The sequence below is a fragment of the Erpetoichthys calabaricus genome, chromosome 3 (assembly GCF_900747795.2).
Source record: "Erpetoichthys calabaricus chromosome 3, fErpCal1.3, whole genome shotgun sequence".
NCBI classification, from domain to species: domain Eukaryota; kingdom Metazoa; phylum Chordata; class Cladistia; order Polypteriformes; family Polypteridae; genus Erpetoichthys; species Erpetoichthys calabaricus.
The window spans coordinates 208,924,531-208,944,575 of NC_041396.2; the positions used below are offsets into that span (position 1 = coordinate 208,924,531).

General features: G+C 36.9%; 1 protein-coding gene across 1 annotated transcript in view; it reads right to left on the reverse strand.

The window, feature by feature from the left end:
- Positions 1 to 9,773, reverse strand: part of sgk1 (serum/glucocorticoid regulated kinase 1) — a 183,931-nt gene extending 174,158 nt beyond the window's left edge. The window contains exon 1 of the mRNA XM_051924958.1: positions 9,295 to 9,773. Coding sequence (XP_051780918.1) covers positions 9,295 to 9,369 — 75 coding nt within the window. The 5' untranslated portion in view covers positions 9,370 to 9,773. The remainder of the gene's footprint in view (positions 1 to 9,294) is intronic.
- Between the last annotated feature and the right edge of the window lie 10,272 nt (positions 9,774 to 20,045).

Sequence of the window (20,045 nt, forward strand, 5' to 3'; positions counted from 1 at the left end):
TGCAGTATGATTTAATTGTATCCATATAGTAGTTATATGCATTCTATATTTAGTTTGACATGCACATGGAAGCAGCACTACTAGTTCAACAGTGTGTTTTTAATCCATATTGTTAAAGGGCTTATGGGCTGACAAGCTAAGCCGACAAGCTGCCGCACTGATGAGTTGAACTGCAAATCTGAACACAGTCGATCAAAGTTGGTACTTACTGTATATACAGGTTAAACTACAGCTGCTGCCAGGTCTGCAGTAAAGGCAAAGTTGAAGGTTGAGAGGAATATTTTATTAGTAACTGCTGTTCTCTTCAGCCCTTGTGATTGATATCATTTTAATCAAATGCATTTCATTTTTGTATACTTTTGGGATCAACGGCTTTACCGCCTGCAGAGAAGGAGGCTGTACCATACTGTAGAGAGTCATTGAATGTCTGCTTTTTAGGACATTAACCAAGCAGGAAAATTACCTCCTGCCTTTTGCTAATTTCACTTCGAATTAATGACTTTACGCTAACTGTGTCTTTGGAAGTGAAAATCACTGTAGCTGACATGAGGTGAGAAAAAAAGCCTCATAAGGCATCTGCTGAGGTTATAGAGATCATTAAGTGTGGCACAGAAATTAAAGGAACTCAGCACCCTGGTAAAGGCACTGCAAAGGTTTGAGACCAGTGGTTAATCTTCAAAACCTCAGTAATAAAAAGATCACTGCTGGCCATGAGTGTGTCTTAATTGATTTGCCTCCTGAATTGTTTTAGCATGCTAGAGGAGAGACTTCACTTGGGAAGCAGTGTTGTGTGTAAAAGAGTCACAAATCATCAGAGCATTTGCAGACAGCTGGTTTTTAAACAGAATCTTGTGACTATAGTATTTTTTAAGTAAACATGTCCTTCTTTTGCCATGTCAGAACGCTTACACATATTATTAGTGTTCACTGTCGTGTGCCTTTTTTCAAGGTTGTGATCATGCATGGTTGCTCTTGACAGATGAATTGATGGCACAAAGTGGACCATTCATAAAAAAGACGCTCATCTTGCCCTTTGTTGTTTTTCGTGCTGACTCTCATTCATGTTAGGTTTCATTACATACCATAGCTGATGACGTTTTCTGGTTGAGCGCATTACACCGCTTAAACTCATTTATCGTCCACTTGTCAGACTGTTGTGTTAATATCTATACGCTTCTATACACAGTTAAAAACATCTTCCTCTGCAACAGCAAGGAAAGTGATTATTATCTAATGGTGTCATTTAAAAAAGTATACAGTACATAATGCCTATACATACAATATGATCCAATAAGATTTGCACCGTATGTGACGAGGATGGACAGGATTAGAAATGAGTATATTAGAGGATCAGCTCAAGTTGGACGGTTGGGAGACAAAGTCAGAGAAGTGAAATTGCGTTGGTTTGGACATGTGCAGAGAAGAGATGCTGAGTATATTGGGAGAAGGATGCTAAGGATGGAGCTGCCAGGCAAGAGCAAAAGAGGAAGGCCTAAGTGAAGCTTTATGGATGTGCTAAGACAGGACATGCAGGTGGTCAGTGTCACAGAGTAAAATGCAGAAGAAAGGGCGATATGGAAGAAGATGATCCGCTGTGGCCACCCATAACGGAAGCAGTCGAAAGAAGAAGAAGAATACAATATGATTCAATGTGAGGACATTTTACTTCAGTCAATTATCTAATTGTTGCTTGTACATTTTCTTTAGCTTGGAAAAAGATTTGCTGAATTTTTCCTTTCAAATTCCCAAAAAGGTGCACTTTAAATGAACTGGTGACTCAAATTTTCCCTCATATGACTTGTGGGAGTGTGTGCCATGTGAAGGACTGAGGCACTTCCGTGCACCTAGTGCTGCCATTACAGACTTCATCTCCCTGTGACTCAGAACTGGATTAACCAGATCTGAAGATGCATAAATGTGTCCGTGTAAGCACTAACCAGCCCTCATGAAGAACACAAAAATGAACAATGTGCCATGCAGAGATAACTGAATCCTCATTTAGCCTATAAGGCTAGTATTAGGGCTTGTTTACCCCTACATTTTTCTGCAGCTGGATAATGCAAGAAATCCACAACACATTAATAAAATCAATTACATTTCTATAGCCCTCATTCACACAACTGTGGTGGGCTATAGCACATTTAAAAAAAATGACATGATACATATTATCCACATGGAGATTAATAAAGGGGTATCATCATGCACATTAATGTGGTTTTTCTTTAAGAATTGCACAACATAGGTAGAGTGTCCCAAGCCGTACAGACCTATCAGCTTAGAGCTCTCAATCCAGTATCATCTCAACACCAACATAGGTTTAGTACTTCAAACACCTTGAGTGCCATCATTATTTGGAAAGCTAAAAGAGCACCAAAACGTTCTAAAGCCACAGGAGAAAAATCCATCCAACCATCCATCCATTTTCCAACCTGCTGAATCCGAACACAGGGTCACGGGGGTCTGCTGGAGCCAATCTCAGCCAACACAGGGCACAAGGCAGGAAACAATCCCGGGCAGGGTGCCAACCCACCGCAGGACACACACAAACACACCCACACACCAAGCACACACTAGGGCCAATTTAGAATCGCCAATCCACCTAACCTGCATGTCTTTGGACTGTGGGAGGAAACCGGAGCACCCAGAGGAAACCCACGCAGACACGGGGAGAACATGCAAACTCCACGCAGGGAGGACCCGGGAAGCGAACCCAGGTCCCCAGGTCTCCCAACTGCGAGGCAGCAGCGCTACCCACTGCGCCACCGTGCCGCCCATCAGGAGAAAAATGGCTGTGAAAAATGATTCTTTATGGACCAGTAGATGGGAGAAACACAATTGTGAATGGAAACAAAACTACAAAATTAAAACTAAAACTATTTTGAACTGCCAATTTACACCATTTAAATTGATGAAAAGTTCTTAGCTGTGTACCAAAGCCCTAACACTAGCCAAAATTTTGTTGCAAAAAATGTCTTTCCCCTAAATTTAAGACTCAGAAACACTAGTCAAAACTGTTTGCTATCCTCAATCTTGGACAATCAAGTGGTATATAATGTTGATCTATTGACAATACAGGTCACAACCTCCAGCCATCCCGTGATAGCAGCCAACCTAGCAACAGCATACAAAGAGCTTACAAAATGACATTACCCAATAATTAACCGGAAATGGCTTCAGCAATTGTTCTTTAGCGAAAACTTTATTTAAATACACAGGCAAATGCATGCAGAATTAGCGCATGAAAATAAATAAACCCAAAAAAACACATGAAAAAAGCATCTGCATTAACACACGTCTATGCTTTGCCATAGTTACTGTCACTGTTAAACTGGTGTCATTATTGGTATTTCTTGTGATAGGCTGATTCTTTTGCTGATGCTGCTACTGTCAGAACAGGGCCTAGTCTTCACCCCCAACACTCCTTTCAGGTGCTGCTTGTAGTATTTAGTCTGATTTATGCGTGTGTTTTTGTCTGGTTTTGGGTTTTGAAACATGATGAATTTATAATTGATCTTCATTACCATCTTGTTGTTTTTTTTTTTTTGTTTACGCAATGCCTGGTTACTTAATCATGTGACCATGATCATCATGCTGTTGATGTCATTCGAAGTGACAATGTAAATATTATACACTGTCTTATCACTCGGTGGATTTAAAACTCTTGATTTTTCTTAGTGATAGTTAAAATTCAAACAAGTATGCACTAGTGGTAGGATTTGTGATCTAGTTAAAAGTTTTTTTCTGTATTTTACTTAAATTTTCACCTTGTCTCTTCAGTTACTGGTTTCTCAGTTTTGTTTAGCTTCCATGGTATTATAAGCCTTATTGTACTGACCTTGACTATTACAACTTTAATCATCACCTTTTTTATTATAGTCACAATAATCCTTGGCCACCTTCATTTGTCCTTAACACTGCTTAGTTTTGATTCCACTCACCTAAATGTGTTTTTTATTCAAGGATATTCAACCTGTACTCATATAATGGAATTGAGACATGAAATAAAAAGGGAGTCTGGGTAGAGCTTAAACATTGTCCTCCTAATCTTTCAGAAAGCCATATGATCTGTTTTCTAATGTTCAGCATTTTAGACGTTTCACTTTTCTATTTTTTAATACTTTAATCTGTGCTGTTCTCTGATTGCCTTCTCGTGTTCTGACCATTGGTCTGTTCTTTAGTTTATATCCCTTGGACTTTATTAAAAATATTTTTTGTATCTGTTTTGTCATGGCACCTCTCTATGCAGTTGTTTGACCTAATCTGCAATCCTTCCGACTTGCCAAGTGGTGTAGAGCATTGTACTTTCTACAGCACAGAAGTACCAGAAGGTTGCAAGGTCATGCTGAGGGAGCGACCACCGCAGTAGGATTAATCAGTTGGTGTGAGAATGACAGCTTCAGCATGTCTTATCATTTTAAATGAAAATACAAATATTTAATTAATGAAAAAGTGACTAACTGGTAAGTTGATTCATCTGTTATAGTGAGGTTGGAGTGAAAATGCATTACTTAAATACAGAAGTCCATTTCTAAATGCAAACTGCACTGGTGAGAATATGGAAGGAACTGCTAAATGTGGATATCCAAATACATATACTTAAAATCAAAAAACAGATGAAGGATAGTTTAATTTTCACTTTTTTACTGAACAGTGGTAATTTGGTTACTTTTTTAATTGTTTACAAAATAACATAATATTCTCAAATTTGTTTAATATGATTTATTGTTGGGTGGGGGTCAGGTACTTTTTTAGCAGTAGTGTGGGCAAGACAGGGACCAACCATGGCCAGTCCATCACAGGGCACACTTATGCATTCAAATTCACACATAACCAGTTTGGGATCACCAGTTAACCTAACATGCATGTTGGTGAGAATGTGGCAGGAAAATCAGAGTACCTAGAGAAGGACAAATGCAGACACATTGAGAACAAACAAACTACCCACAGACAACAAAAAGATGTGAGATTCAAATCCAAAGTGCCCACTCCATGAGACAGCGTTTGGGTTTTTCAGGCATCATTTATAAACCTATCAAATTACCTAGCTTGAGGACCCCCAGATTCATCTAAAGGTATCTCACGATCTTTAATTAACAAATTTTGAGTTTTTCCCTAGTATGAAATCGGTACACCACAACTTGACCAAAGTAAAAGGCATTCCTATGTCCTTTCAAGGTACACCTCAGTTAACTGACTATAATTGGAAATTTATATCCTGTGCATACACTTCTTTATCATACAATGCCAAAAATTAATATCAACCTTTATAAATAAACAGGTCACTACATCTGTAAACCTCTATTTTTTTTTTTAAGCTGTATGTTCCTCTTTAGTGTACATCAGAAAGCCACATTTGTATTCACTAATGAGTGCAATCCTCTTGCTTCATGTATACATTGCCACATATGACAAACTTCAGTGAAGGATGGTATTCAATAATAAAAGATGTGTCATTAATGAACACAAACACTGAATGGCTGCTTTATTAGGAACAACTGTCCTTCTTCCAGAACTAACTTGTTCATTTAGTTACCACATCATATTTAATATTAGCTCTTCCCCGCAGCTCTGCCTGCATAGTAGTGAAACAGGACAAACTTTAAAAATCAATAAACAAAAAGGTATTGCTAGCTAAGCGGAGGCAATTTAATCTCCCAAACACAGAGGCAGACTGACTCCCCACTCCTGACATCACGCTTCCCCCTTCCCTCAGCCTCTGTCTCGGAATAGCATGAATATATCGCTCCTACAAGCGAATTATGATGCTTAACACGATGAAAGAAGTCTCAAAATCAACCGGAATGTTCAAGCAAATTCTAAAAAAAAATCTGATCTAAATCCGTTAAGTAGTTCTATTGTTTGCTACCTACGCAAATGCAAGATACGCCTGAGGCTGGCAATTGAGTGAGGAGGGCCCCACCCCCCTCCCATCGGCCTGCTGCGTCACTCTCGGATTCATGCAAATAAATCGGTACCACAAGTGAACTATGATACTTAGTGAGATGAGAGAGGTTGCAAAATCAACCGGAATGTTCAAGCAAATTATAGAGAAAAACCTGATCTAAATCCATTAAGTAGTTCTCTTGTGAAAGCGGACAGACATACAGACAGACAGACAGACAGACAAACGTTGGATTTTATATATATACAGTAAAGATGGGTATTCAGGGATCACACTGGTTGTATATGTATGTTTAGATTTGAGATATAAAATGAAACACTACAGCGTTAAGTGATTTTGAACGCAACATAATAGTGGTCACCAGAGCAGCACAGTGTCATTTTTAAGAACAGTCACCCTCCTATAGCCTTGAAATACTGAAGTATCATGGCAGTCTTAAGAATGGGCAGTCTCATAGCCTGGAACCCCTGCAGATTTTATTTTTTCTCCAGCCGTCTGGAGTTTTTTTTGTTTTTTCTGTCCTCCCTGGCCATCGGACCTTACTTTTATTCTATGTTAATTAGTGTTCTCTGATTTCATCATGTAAAGCACTTTGAGCTACATTATTTGTATGAAAATGTACTATATAAATAAATGTTGTTGTTGTTGTTGTTGCTGCCAAATGCCCCCAAACATTCATGCCTTTGTAGTCAGAAATGTTATCAAAACAGACAAAGGGAAGTTAATACATCTTGTGCTGAATAACATATAGGAAAGGAACCAGATAAAGCAAAAGTCAGAGGTCAGTAATGCTGTTGGTAGCAGTTGTATACAGAAGGGGTTGTTTCTGTGACACACATGGGCCCCTGCAGAAGTAGTGCAGTGTGAAAATGACATGAGATATCTGATCTGATCTCACTGCATGCACGAGTGTACTCATCACAAATCTGCCCTTTCAGAAGGATTATATTGCATGCCAGAGGCTAATAAAGTCCTGCCTCCAGGAGCCTGACAGTGGATAGAATTCTGATTTTAGTTCAGTCAAGAGTTTATGAGATGAAGCTTAGACAGCAACTTGGAACTGACATAAGTCATGCAATATCCATGCCTTGAAAAAAAGTCGCTAAAGTGTAAACATACTGTACCTACTTAAGGGACTTGATGAATTGAGAGAGTAATGATCTTTAAGTACATCACTTTTCAGGTACTGCTATGTACCATGTGCCATGATTAAGTATTTTAGTGTTACATTCCATCAATCATGTTTAAGCATCTATGTATTGGCTTGAAAGTTATTTGAAAATGTAACCCTGTGCTGTTTATTTGATCTGCCATGAATAAATGATTTTCTTTAGAGATTTACTGTATGACAGGATTAGATGCCCTTGTGGGCTGATTTGGACTGCTAAACCTTCTGTAAATAACTTCCAGTAAATTCAACCACTGATCTGAAAAAATGAGTGAGATGTACAAATCTCCCCTTATTGCAAATTACACAAAAGCATAATAATAATAATACTACATGAAATTGAATTAGATTAAGTTTGATGATATTAGAATAATAAACTAAAATGAATTTTTGCTCTAAATAAAGAAAAGGCATTTTATAGATAGATAGATAGATAGATAGATAGATAGATAGATAGATAGATAGATAGATAGATAGATAGATAGATAGATAGATAGATAGATAGATAGATAGATAGATAGATAGATAGATAGATAGATAGATAGATAGACTTGCTTAGAGAAAGTAAAGGAGATAACCAAAAACAAAAGAAACAAAAACAAAAGAGAAACAAAAGAGAATACTTGGCCAGTCTACTTTCAACAGCATTTAGTGAATCTGTTAATATTAGTATAAGAATGTGTACTTTCAGAATGGACTTATTCCATTTCAGTAATACTAGGAACCAAAACCTGTCCCAGCACCTTTGGATGAAAGGCAGGAACCAAACCCAGACCAGACGACTGTATATTGTAAACCACATACACATAACAGCAGTCATTCATACTGTACTGCCTTTGTTCAATCTAACATCTTCAGGATACAAGAGATACACAGAGACAATTGGAGAACATGGAAAATCCACGCTGCTAGTTACTGAGCAATGATTTAGAAACACATTTTAAAATATTGAGATGGAAGTAATTTTTTGGCCATCCTATAGACTACACTAAGAATTTATTATCATAAAATTAATGTAAATATGGTATAAAACAAGAAAAGTTACCTCGGTGGTGTACTGAAGTATTTCTTACTTTATGAGGATTGTCAACACTCTAACAATATAAACCTGTATTTTCAAACTGAGTTTTAGCAATTTTCTTTTCAGTTTTATGCAAAATGCAATCAACACTGAAATTTAGGGCAGAAATGATAAAATATTGTGTTATCTTAATAATTACTCAGATATAATTTTTCTTGCAACATTTTGTAAATGCATTGTACAAGTTTTACAAGTTTTTTTCTAAATATTATTTTTTATTAAAAGAACCCATATCAGCTGAAAACTTGTAAACAATTATATATACAGTATGGAATATTATTTCTGTGAAGAGGTAAGACACCCACTCACATGTAAGTCTGAATAGTTGTTATACTTCCTTTCTCTTTATACATAAACTTTAATTACAGACTCAGAATAATATTAAAACAACCCAGTATAAATATCGATTCAAAGAGTGAATGACTTAATAATAAAGAGTGCAGAAAGTGTTATCATATATGTATCAGTAGTAAAAGAAAGTGTGGTAATTAAAATACTACATATATTTTTACATTTGTTGTATTGTATGCAGTATTTAAAATATAGAAATTATCAAAGTAATAAAAATAAAAAAATATTGATCATTGCTTCATTATAATTTTACATACTGTAAAACCATATAATTTTTACCAGACATATTCAGTGAAATAAAATAGTATAAATAATATAAAATTATATGTTTATGAAGGCAACTTTTCTTGTAAGACCAGAACATTGTTGTCAATATCCAGTAATAAAATACAAACAAAGAAGTCAGTAGTGGGCATTAAGAATCATACAAATTTCAGTCCATCTGTTATTCACAAGGCATCCAGTCTTTTAAATTTGAAGTAACCAAGAATTTATTTAAGTTATACTGTCAGCATGACAGGAGATACTGTATTTTCATCATGCTTATTTCACACAGATTAAGATAAGAAGGCAATCACTTTCTTGACAATTTCTTGATAGGCAGGCATATATAAAGATTCTCATTATTTTAAAGATGCAGATGACAGAAACGTAATAATCATTGCCATAACCCTGACCTCTGCCCTCCACCTCATTGCATTAGTCAAGACAGTTACAAACAATGCACACCAGTATCTTACTGTTTGTCAACTTACTAAGTGAAATTGGATCAAAAGAAGAAATAGCACTTACCTTTCTTTTCACAAACTGAAAGGCTGAGCATCGTTTTAAAGAAAATCCATTCATGTCTCTGTTGACCATTTTCATCACTACTATAGGCTTCTCCCAAGCAGAAATAAAGAAGTAAACAAAAATAAAATAAAACTCTTTGTGGCTTGACTCTGATTATTTATGTAACTATTGGTTTTCTCTGTGGTTGTCAGTGTTGCCTTCTCTACATGCCTTTTCTCTGCATGTTCCCTGCACTCCTATCTCAAAATAATTTCTGGAGGAGGAGAGAGGATCACTGAATCATATATATTCTGTTCAGCACAAACTTGCTCCTTTTGACATCCTTTGGTAACCCAGGTACATTCCTGATTCCCTGCAGGTTTGCCTCTAAAGTCAGCCCTGCCTATCAGTGTGAGCTTTGATTTTCCTCCATGTGAACAGAGAGTAGTATTAGGGACAATATTTATAAGCCATCTGTGAATACCTCCAGTTTATCAATGAAAGCTGCTGTGTCTCCTTATCATACTGAACGCTTGCACTCTCCCTCTCTCTCTCTCTCTCTCTCTCTCTCTCTCTCTCTCTCTCTCCCTTTCCTTCCCTCTCTCTCGCTCTCTCTGTCTCTCTCACTTTCAGCCTCACAGCTGGATTATCTATGCGAGTGGTGCATTGCCGGGTTTAGTTGCTTCAAGATTTTCAATTACGCACCAAAGAAGACAAATACTCAGCTTTAAACAAAATTACAAATAAAGCATAACCTGCACTGTCATTGGTTGACATTGCATATCTGACTGACAAATCCAGTTAAATCAACAAACAACATCTATTGCCTAACAATATAACTTGAATGCTCATGCAATTACATAAGATATCCCTTAAACGTGAAATAATGTACAATACATTTTAAATTAAAGGCATGAAAATAATGAAAAAAAAATTATATACAAAGATGTACTTAAATAATGAATTACAATTGTAATGGTGCTTATCTTCTTTTACTTAAAATAATCCAGGGAACCTTTCCATTTTATTTGAAGAGCACTGATATTTCTTTTCTATATTTTCTTAAACAGCTACCTTGTATAAGATTTCTTATATATAAACATATAAACATAACTAAACAAATCCAAATCATATTATGTAATATCATCTACTGTTAAATTCTGCTTCGTACTTGTAATATTTTTATTTTTACATTGTATTGAGGATTACTTGGGTTCTGTTCTGTGTATTGTATTGTATTGACCCCCTTCTCTTTGACACCCACTGCACGCCCAACTAGTGCTGGGTGGTATACTGGTTCATAAAGAAAACTGTTTTTTATTTTTGTTATGATATGGATTTTTCTTATACCGCAATACCGGTTTAAATAGCCTAAACAATGTTCGGAATGTGGCGCAGCGGGAAACTGTTTAAGGGGGGACTTTTTCCAATGCTACGCCACTAAAAACGCATGCAACGGAGTACATGCGTTAGTGGAGGTATTGAGCAGTGAAAATGGACGGAGAACATTCTGAAACTGAAGCTGTAGCAGACGATAAAGTTGAACATGATGACACAGAAGAACTTTTGCCGAAAAAAGGAGCCAGGTCTGTTGTCTGGAGATTTTGGTTTTAAAAGGTCAGATGTGGACCAAACAACTATTTACTGCAAATGGTGTTGAGCTAAAGTTGTTGCCAGAGGCGGCAACACGAGCAATTTGCTGCACCACCTTAGCCGCAAACATGCTTTGGAGTTCCATGAATGTATGGAACTAAGATTGGCACCCTCCATATCCTCAGGTAAAACTGAAAAAGCTAGAGGACACTTGAGTCAGACGTCACTTGTAGACCCATTTGCTAGATGACTGCTTACGACAAAAAAAGCAAGCGGTGGATCGAGATAACCAACACCATTACAATCCATATAGCTAACGTGTCAGTGGACAGAGATTGTTAACATTTACAGAAAGTGTAGTTGGTTTACAAAAAATATTTACTATTTATTCCTTTTCTAAGACATGTTCAGTGCAATACAACTTTTGACAAGCACCTCTGAATATTTTACTAAGTATAAATGAAATGCCTCTTTGGATGGTTGAAAATATGTTGTTTGCAAAATTTGTTCAATAAAATGGTTCTATATTTTGACTGCAACTGTAATGCAATGTGATTCCTTCTCTTCATTAGTGCCACCCCCTTGAAAACTATCACTTTATGAGGCCATGCAAACCTGTATTACGTGTGTGCACATTAAAATGTTTTCTTGTACAATGTATAATTCTCATGACAGTGGAACTGGTTATTCTTAGCCAGTCTACTGCAGTAATTGCAATGGAAAATGTGGTTAACATCCACTCATGCATGGGAAAAAAATACAGTTGAATACCGTGAAACCGGTATAATTTTGAAAAATTCTGTGATATAGAATTTTGGTCATACCGCCCAGCACTACGCCCAACCTACCTGGAAAGGAGTCTCTCTTTGAACAGCCTTTCCAGGTAGGTTTCTTCCATTTTTTCCCTACAAAGATTTTTTTAGGAGTTTTTACTTGTCTTCTTAGAGAGTCAAGGCTGGGGGGCTGTCAAACGGGCAGGGCCTGTTAAAGACCATTACGACACTTCTTGGGTGATTTTAGGCTATGCAAAAATAAATTGTATTATATATATATATATATATATATATATATATATATATATATATATATATATATATATATATATATATATACACATGGCATTCGTAGTATATATATATATATATATATATATATATATATATATATATATATATATATATATATATATATATATATATATATATACACACACACACATATATATATATATACAGTATATACCAGTAACTGAGCAGCCATAGGATGCACACTACGTCCCCCAGCCCCACTGGGTTGCACTGGGGCCACAATTGTGGAACACTGGAGTTCATCCCTGTTGGGCTCCGTGGCCACCACCATGGGGAGCTGCACGGCTTCCTGAGCCTATGTGGGCTGTAACGCAGCCACACCCGGAAGTGCAGCCTTAATTAGGTTAAATATCACCTGAAGCACTTCCAGGTGGGCTATAAAAGGAGCCTGCAGCCACTACTCAGTGTGCCAGAATCGGGAGGAGGACAAAGCTGCCTGGGAGGAGTGGAGGAAGAAACTTTATTGGTGTTTTTCTTTTGTGTGTTTTGGGGACTGTGTATGGCCTGTGGGACATGGGGAAAATGTACCCCACGGCTGAAGAAAATAAAATCTTTTTGTTATCCTTTTGACGTGCCTCCAGTGTCAGTCTGTGTTGGGTCGACACCAAGAGAGCGCTTATTCCACAGGACCATGGATATGTGGCCAAAAAGTCTGAAAGAACTTTGTGGTGCTCATTAGTCAGAGACACAACAACATCATATCAAATCTAGTTCTCTATTGGAGGAAAGTTAACCTCATTCATGTTCTCAGACAATGAGAGATCCCCCTTAAGGCCTGCTAAGCTCTTCTATAAAAAATGAAAAACAGAAGAAGTGAGGGAAGATGACAGCTCAGGATGTGTCAAACTGAAGATTATGAGCCACTTTGCAGCCAAAGAAGCCAACATTACAGAGAAAGAAGATTCTGTTACAGCTAAATTTCCTCTTGGTACAAGTAAAGTACTGTCTATCCATCTATGTGTAAGGAACAGTGGCAGATGGAGAGAAAGGTCTGGAGAAAGGATGTCAGTAGCATAGGACTAAACAGATGTCACACAGAAAAAGTCTGAGAACATGTGAGAGTTCCATGAGTATTGAACGAACAGAAATTGCAAATTGAGTAATGGGATAAATCCATTAATTGTCCTTAAGGACAAGGTGTAGTTAATGTACAATTTTAAACTGCATGCGCTGTTTGGATTTTTGGAAGAATCCTTTATGTTTTGGGAAATGAAAGTTTAGCCCTATGATTGGCTGGGAGATCACAAAGCCAATTAAAACAGCAGGGAGGAATTTGAGAGAAGCTCTAATAAGTAGCAAATTTAAAAGAGGATACAAGTTTTGATTTAGAAGAGAAGGACATAGCAACACAGAAAGGAGAATGAAGAGGAAGAGCAGAGGTTAATGACCAGCCTTACCTGAAGGAAAAAGAACAGGGGAGGAATAAAATACAACATGTGGACCTGAGAGAGTGAAATGTCTCAATCCCTCCGTCACCAAAGATATCCCCTAGTGTGTAAATACTCTGTGCACAGCAGGGGTTAAGACTTGGGACAGCCTCCAATGTTAAAAGCAGTATTGTGAAATAGTGGATATGTCGTCTCAGAGTTTGGCACCACATTAGGAGGGCATTAAAACAATGGGGCTAACTAACGTAGCCTGATGGATTTAATTTAAAAAAAAGAAGATTTTTATGGAACTGTCATGATTGCTTCCAAAGATGACACTGAACTATCAGTATTGCTTGAGTTTCCCATTTCTGAAATTACACATTCTATACATTTCCTCAGCTAGAATTGGCTTTTCTAGATCACAGAAATATAAAGGCCGAAAAATGACAAAAATAAGTAATTTTGAATAGGAATAGTTGCAGCAGGGCGGCACGGTGGCGCAGTGGGTAGCGCTGCTGCCTTGCAGTTGGGAGACCTGGGGACCTGGGTTCGCTTCCCGGGTCCTCCCTGCGTGGAGTTTGCATGTTCTCCCCGTGTTCTTTGTGGGTTTCCTCCGGGCGCTCCGGTTTCCTCCCACAGTCCAAAGACATGCAGGTTAGGTGGATTGGCGATTCTAAATTGACCCTAGTGTGTGCTTGGTGTGTGGGTGTGTTTGTGTGTGTCCTGCGGTGGGTTGGCACCCTGCCCGGGATTGGTTCCTGCCTTGTGCCCTGTGTTGGCTGGGATTGGCTCCAGCAGACCCCCGTGACCCTGTGTTCGGATTCAGCGGGTTGGAAAATGGATGGATGGATAGTTGCAGCAAAAACACTTCCAATAATAACAAATCTGGGAGCTTGTTACTATTCAAACTATTTCCTTTGAAGTAATCAACTAATCATAAACATAGCTTAGTATCCTTGGCAGTACTGTGTAAAGAAAACTTGTTATTTCAGCAATTTTTCTCCTGTCAGAAAAAGATTCTAATAGTGAACAATTTGTATACAGTATTTTGGTTACCAAATACCAAAAACAAAAACATGTCAGAGTAATTCAGGTGTACACTGTATGTCCTACAAGCCAATTTCGGTTAAAGTATTAGCCGCATCTCTTCCTCAAGGAATGAAAAGTTAAAAAAGTTCAGTAATATAACTTTAAGGGTTTTAGCTTGTATGAATATGGGATGTTTCAGTAGGAGGTAGTTGTAGCAACCAGTAAAAGTAATCAGTCTGTCAGTCTGTCTGTAGTGACTTTTTTGTTAATTATTTTTATATATCTCCACATTCACATGCATGTACCGTACATATATTTACCTCACATATATAAAAGTTTTAAAAAATATTTACTTAAATTTGGATGCTCTATTAAAAGACAAAGAAGGACTTTTTAATCTGTACTGACAAAGTCAGTTTTCATGTTAAAACAGCAAGAGACCCAAGGACAGGTAGGGAGGGAAGCTGAAGGCTAGGGATCTACACTGGCAATCAGAAGGTTGCTGGTTTGAATCCCGTAAATGCCAATAGGGTCTCTGCTCTGTTGAGCCCTTGAGCAAGGCCCTTAACCTGCAATTGCTGAGCACTTTGAGTAGTGAGAAAAGTGCTATATAAATGCACAGAATTATTACATCTTCTCACATAGCAGTTTAACTAAAACGTGAAAGGGTTTTCCAGTCAAACACCAGTCCATTGCAATGTACACTAAATCATAAACTCGGTCATGAAGGAAACCCCATAAAGGAAAAGTGCCACTATTTTTACAACTATGAACTGGAATACAGCTTGGCGTATGTCATAAAACACACACACCGTTTTCTATTGCAGGCTCTTATACTGCAAAACCAACCATAATGTAGAGAACACTAACTGTGGCCACTTTTGGAATCAATAAATTACATAACAAAAACAGGTTTAAGAAGAAATTGAAGGACAAGAAGAAAATCTATGGAGCCAAGGAAAGAAAATGCAAACAACAGGCAGACAGTTAGCAGGCAGGGGCTTCAATTTACATTCCAAGGCCACTTTACCTTACCTACAAAACATTGAATTAATAGTCCTTTATTAATTCTTGGAATGCCTTTCATCTGGATTTTTAAAAATGTTCAGTTTGTATATATTTCCTTCATGTATTAAACACATGTCACATTGACTGAAAACCATGTAAGTGTGACAGTGTGACTTTTTTTACTGACATTGAGATCCCAGAATACAAACACATGAACAATCAGCTCAAAAGAGAATGCACAATGCTAAATTTGTAGGTTTCTAAGTTGAATCTCAATGCTGGAAAAAATGGGACCATATTTAAAATAACAAGAATTCCAAATATCTGAAGACCTGTTGGAAAAAAGGACAATCCACTGAAATCACTCTATAAAACACCAGTATAAGAGAATTTTAAAAGTAGAGCAGCAGAAAAGTCTTGTGCTTCTGTACCTGATCAGAGTAGCAGGAGTCCCAATGGCATTAAATTAATTCTTCTCAATTATTTAATCTTATTGACTCAAGTGGGGCTGAAATAAGGAAATCCCTGAGGATTGTATCGTCTAAAATGTATCCTGGGGCTTCCGTATCAGAAGAATTAGAGATTTAGAAGAGACACCATTGTATCTAAGTAACTGACAGCACTTCATTTCCTGAACTCTTTTTCTTTCAATGAAGTGATTTTTTTTTCTTTTTGTGGCAGAACAAGTTGCAAATCAGCATTCCTCTTTAAAGGAGTGAAATTCACAAGTAAACATAATATTACTGGTAGAAGAAGGCATGCAAAATTCGCAAGCCATTTCTCATTGTATGTGCAAGAAATATGGGGAGGAAGGAGGTTAACATGTGTGACATTGTTTTCACTAAAGTAGAAAATTGCATGAGCTAGTGAAGAGAAAGCTGATAAATAAAAGGAGTAAATTAAAAAAAATAATGGCGGACACCAAGTAAGATACAAATACAAAGCAAGTACTGATTACGTAACAAAGCACAATGCTATTATTCAATTAAGCATTAACGATTTTATAAAATATTAAGACATTTTGTGTTATAATAAGAAATTTATCCATCCATCCATCCATCCATTTTCCAACCCGCTGAATACAAACACAGGGTCACGGGAATAAGAAATCTAATATTTCTATAATTTGTTTGAGCTAGGGAGAGTCACCATCTTTGTGCAGTTTGCACACTACCATCAAACCTGTGTGGGGTTTCTCTTCGAGTTTGCTGATTTTCCTCCCACATACCCAAAGACGTGTGTTTAAAGTTAATGGGCATTTCTAAACTGACCCTATGCGAGTTTCACTTAACTGGATAAAAATCTTTCTATCATGGAAAATGGATAAAAAGATTGCCTTTTTTACATAAGATTAGAAAAAAATATGTTTACTTTATGAGATGCATTCCAGAAATTTTTTAGGGTCCTGCAAATGTTTATCAATTTTGTCCACATTGGTGGAACATGCTAAACCCTTGCTGACCTTTTGTATACTTCAGTATATGCATATGCATGATTACCTTTTATTAAGGCTTTTTCTTACTTTACCCTCTAGAAAAGCAGAGGAGTGAGTATTTACTTTAAATAAGATGTGATATTGGTGGACTTCTAAAGAATCCTAACAAAGAGTAGGCCAGTTCTTTAACATTTCTAAATATTTATGTATGCAAAACATGTGACTTGTAGCAAATAAAATGTTTCTCTTCACCTTAAACACAAATCTATGCCATTATATCCTAGCAGTAATGTTTACCTTCGCCTTTGTTATAACCTGAATGGCCACATTTGTGTGTGTTGTTAGGCCTGTTGGTTGGCTTCTTCTCAATCCATTCTATAGTCATAAAACACTGGAAAACTGGCCTAGTCTTTCCAGCAGAGGAACAGTTATTTATAGCAAGAAAGTGCAATGCCCCTGATGCGTCTCACGGTCTCTCTCTGACATTTTTAAGAGTTGCTTACCGTAGGCCTAGCTCAAAGGCTTTGCTATTGAACATGGATGAAATAAATTGCTATTCATTAACACCACCTTCAGCTTTTAAGTTCTCAATATACAATCATTCTAATTCTAATTCTTTAAAACAAGTCACACACAACATAGTAATATGTTGTAATAATTGTTTAAACAGTAAGTAGCCAATATTACTTACCATTTTAATTGCTTGTCTTTTTGTACTGTTAATTGCCCTCAATCTGTGATGGATTTGATCTACAATAACACCAACGTCTAGAAAAAGGCAAGGTGTTAGCCAGTATTGATTGCTTTGACTTAAACTTTAAATACAATTTGAAACAAAAATCAAGAAGATGTTCACAACACAAACCTGAGTAGATAGATAGATTAATATTTGTCTTCAATTAGTTTTACACTTAAAAATCCAACTCTAAACAGTGCTTCTTTCAGTATACACATTATTCATTTCTATATACTGTACCTTTCCACATTGATCAATCTGAACATACATATATAGTACCACCTCACCTGAACTGGTGTATTGCTTAGTGCTTCTACCAGATCCTGAATCCTGGTTTAGAACCTCATGCCTGCCGATTGTCTGTATTTGGTTTGTACATTCTCCCCATATCTGCACAGGCTTTTCTTCTTGTATTCTGAGGCGCATTAGGCTGATTAGCCCTGTGTGAATCTGAGAGTATCTGTTTACTTTGGCCCTGGTGCCATTTCTAGGATTGATTCCTGCCTCTTCATCTGATGATGAAGGGATAAACTCCTACCAACAATCTGGATTTAGACTAAGTATATTTGATAATGTTATGCTATACACATTTCTGGTGGTTGGAAGTGGTATTGCATCTAAAACTCTGGAAAATTATATAATAACATCCATATGCATTAGTCTAACTGACAATATTTCTTTAAGGTTGGTCTCAACCACAAACCTTGTCAAACTGCTTCTATTTAGCTGTATGTACAGTATCAGTAAAGAAGCTGGTCGTAAATTAATTGTACTTTTAGGCTATGTCCATACTAGCACAGTTTCATGTAAAGACAACGTTATTCAACTAAAACGATCTCCATCCACATGAGCGTTTTCACATCATTTACAAAAGTATCTCCATTCACATTAAAATGACTGAATATGCAAATAGCCTAGATGTTCTCCAACACTGTATCAACAGAAATATCGTCGACGGGATGGTAACGGCACTGGGAAGGTTATTTATCACAAAACAGTAGCGACTGTTACATTTTTTGCCTTTTTACTTGTATTTGCCTTTTGAGTGTGTATGCAGCAATGAAACTGTACAAAAATCAATTTAGATGCATATAGTTAAGCAGCAAAACATGTGCTAAAACATGTTCGCTATGTGGGAATATGATTTTCTTCTGCGAAGGGTGACCAGTCAGGAAATGAGATGTCGTAATGAGTAGAATCCAATCTAGAAGAGCTAAATAACAAGCATGAACAAATCAGAGAACGATTAGAGACTGTGTCTTTAAAAATGTGTGTTTTTGTACGTCCACATTGCAATGCTGAGATGGTGTTTTTAGAAGTAGGCAACTCTGGAGAGCATATTCAAAGTTTCTGCTTTCAGGGGTAGTGTGAAAGAAAGGCAAGAACAGAGATTAATAATTTTGTATTTAAAGAAAAATGTAGTAACCTTAGTACTGCAAAAAGACCTCAAAACAAAGTTAAACTACCAAGATTAACATGTTTCACAGTGAAAATCTTTAATAACAAATGTTGTGCTGGCTGGGATTGGCTCCAGCAGACCCCCGTGACCCTGTGTTAGGATATAGCAAGTTGGAGAATGACTGACTGACATGACTGTTACAATACAAACCACTCAGTGTATGTGGATATCTTGTCATTATCAAGATGAGTTTTGGTTAAAAGTGTTGTGCACATTTTTTCTCATGATGCCCTTATACAATTTTTAATTTTTAACTGGAAGTGCTAACTGTGGTGGGATCATTATACCATAAAAAGCATGAATATGTACAATATGTTCACACTCTCAGCGATCACCTACATTTGATTATGGTGACATTATTAGTCAGTCAGTCAGTCATTTTCTAACCCTCATATTCCTGAACAAGGTTGCAGGGGACACTGCCATTTTTATATTTTAGTAATTAGCCACACAATACAAAAGCAAAACCAAATGAAAACTTTTTTTTCTGTAACAAAAAAAAAAAGAAAAAAACAGTACTGACAGGCTGCTTCTTGCTTTTCACCTCCCTAATGCCCCTCTGCTCCCATGATCAACACTCCACCAGCAAGGGTTACATCACTCTCTGTTATGAGGGTGTTTAAATTTCAAATACATTCCACATTTAAGAGTAAGCTCTAAATCTGTAATATGATTGTTCAATTAGCTTGTCCATGCTGTAAACTTTGTTTTTCCAGGAGTGTTCTACTCAACCATTGTATCACAGGTCTGAATTGGTTTCTGTTCATTTACATCAGACTGAACAAAAATGTATTTTTATTGTTGCATTGTTTTTCATTGAAAGGATTGACTGTGATATGTTTTAACATTATAATTAGTGAGCATGGGGAAAACAAATTGCTTGCTTTGGTCATAAAAGCATGAATGTTGTGAATGAAAAGTATTGTTATCTCTTAAGGTTAAACCAGTGGATAAAGAGCTCATTTTAAAATGATGAGAATATTTTAATTGAACACGTTTTCCTTAAACGGTGATAAAATTTCTTTAACTGAGAATTTTGTGATGAGGTTTTTAT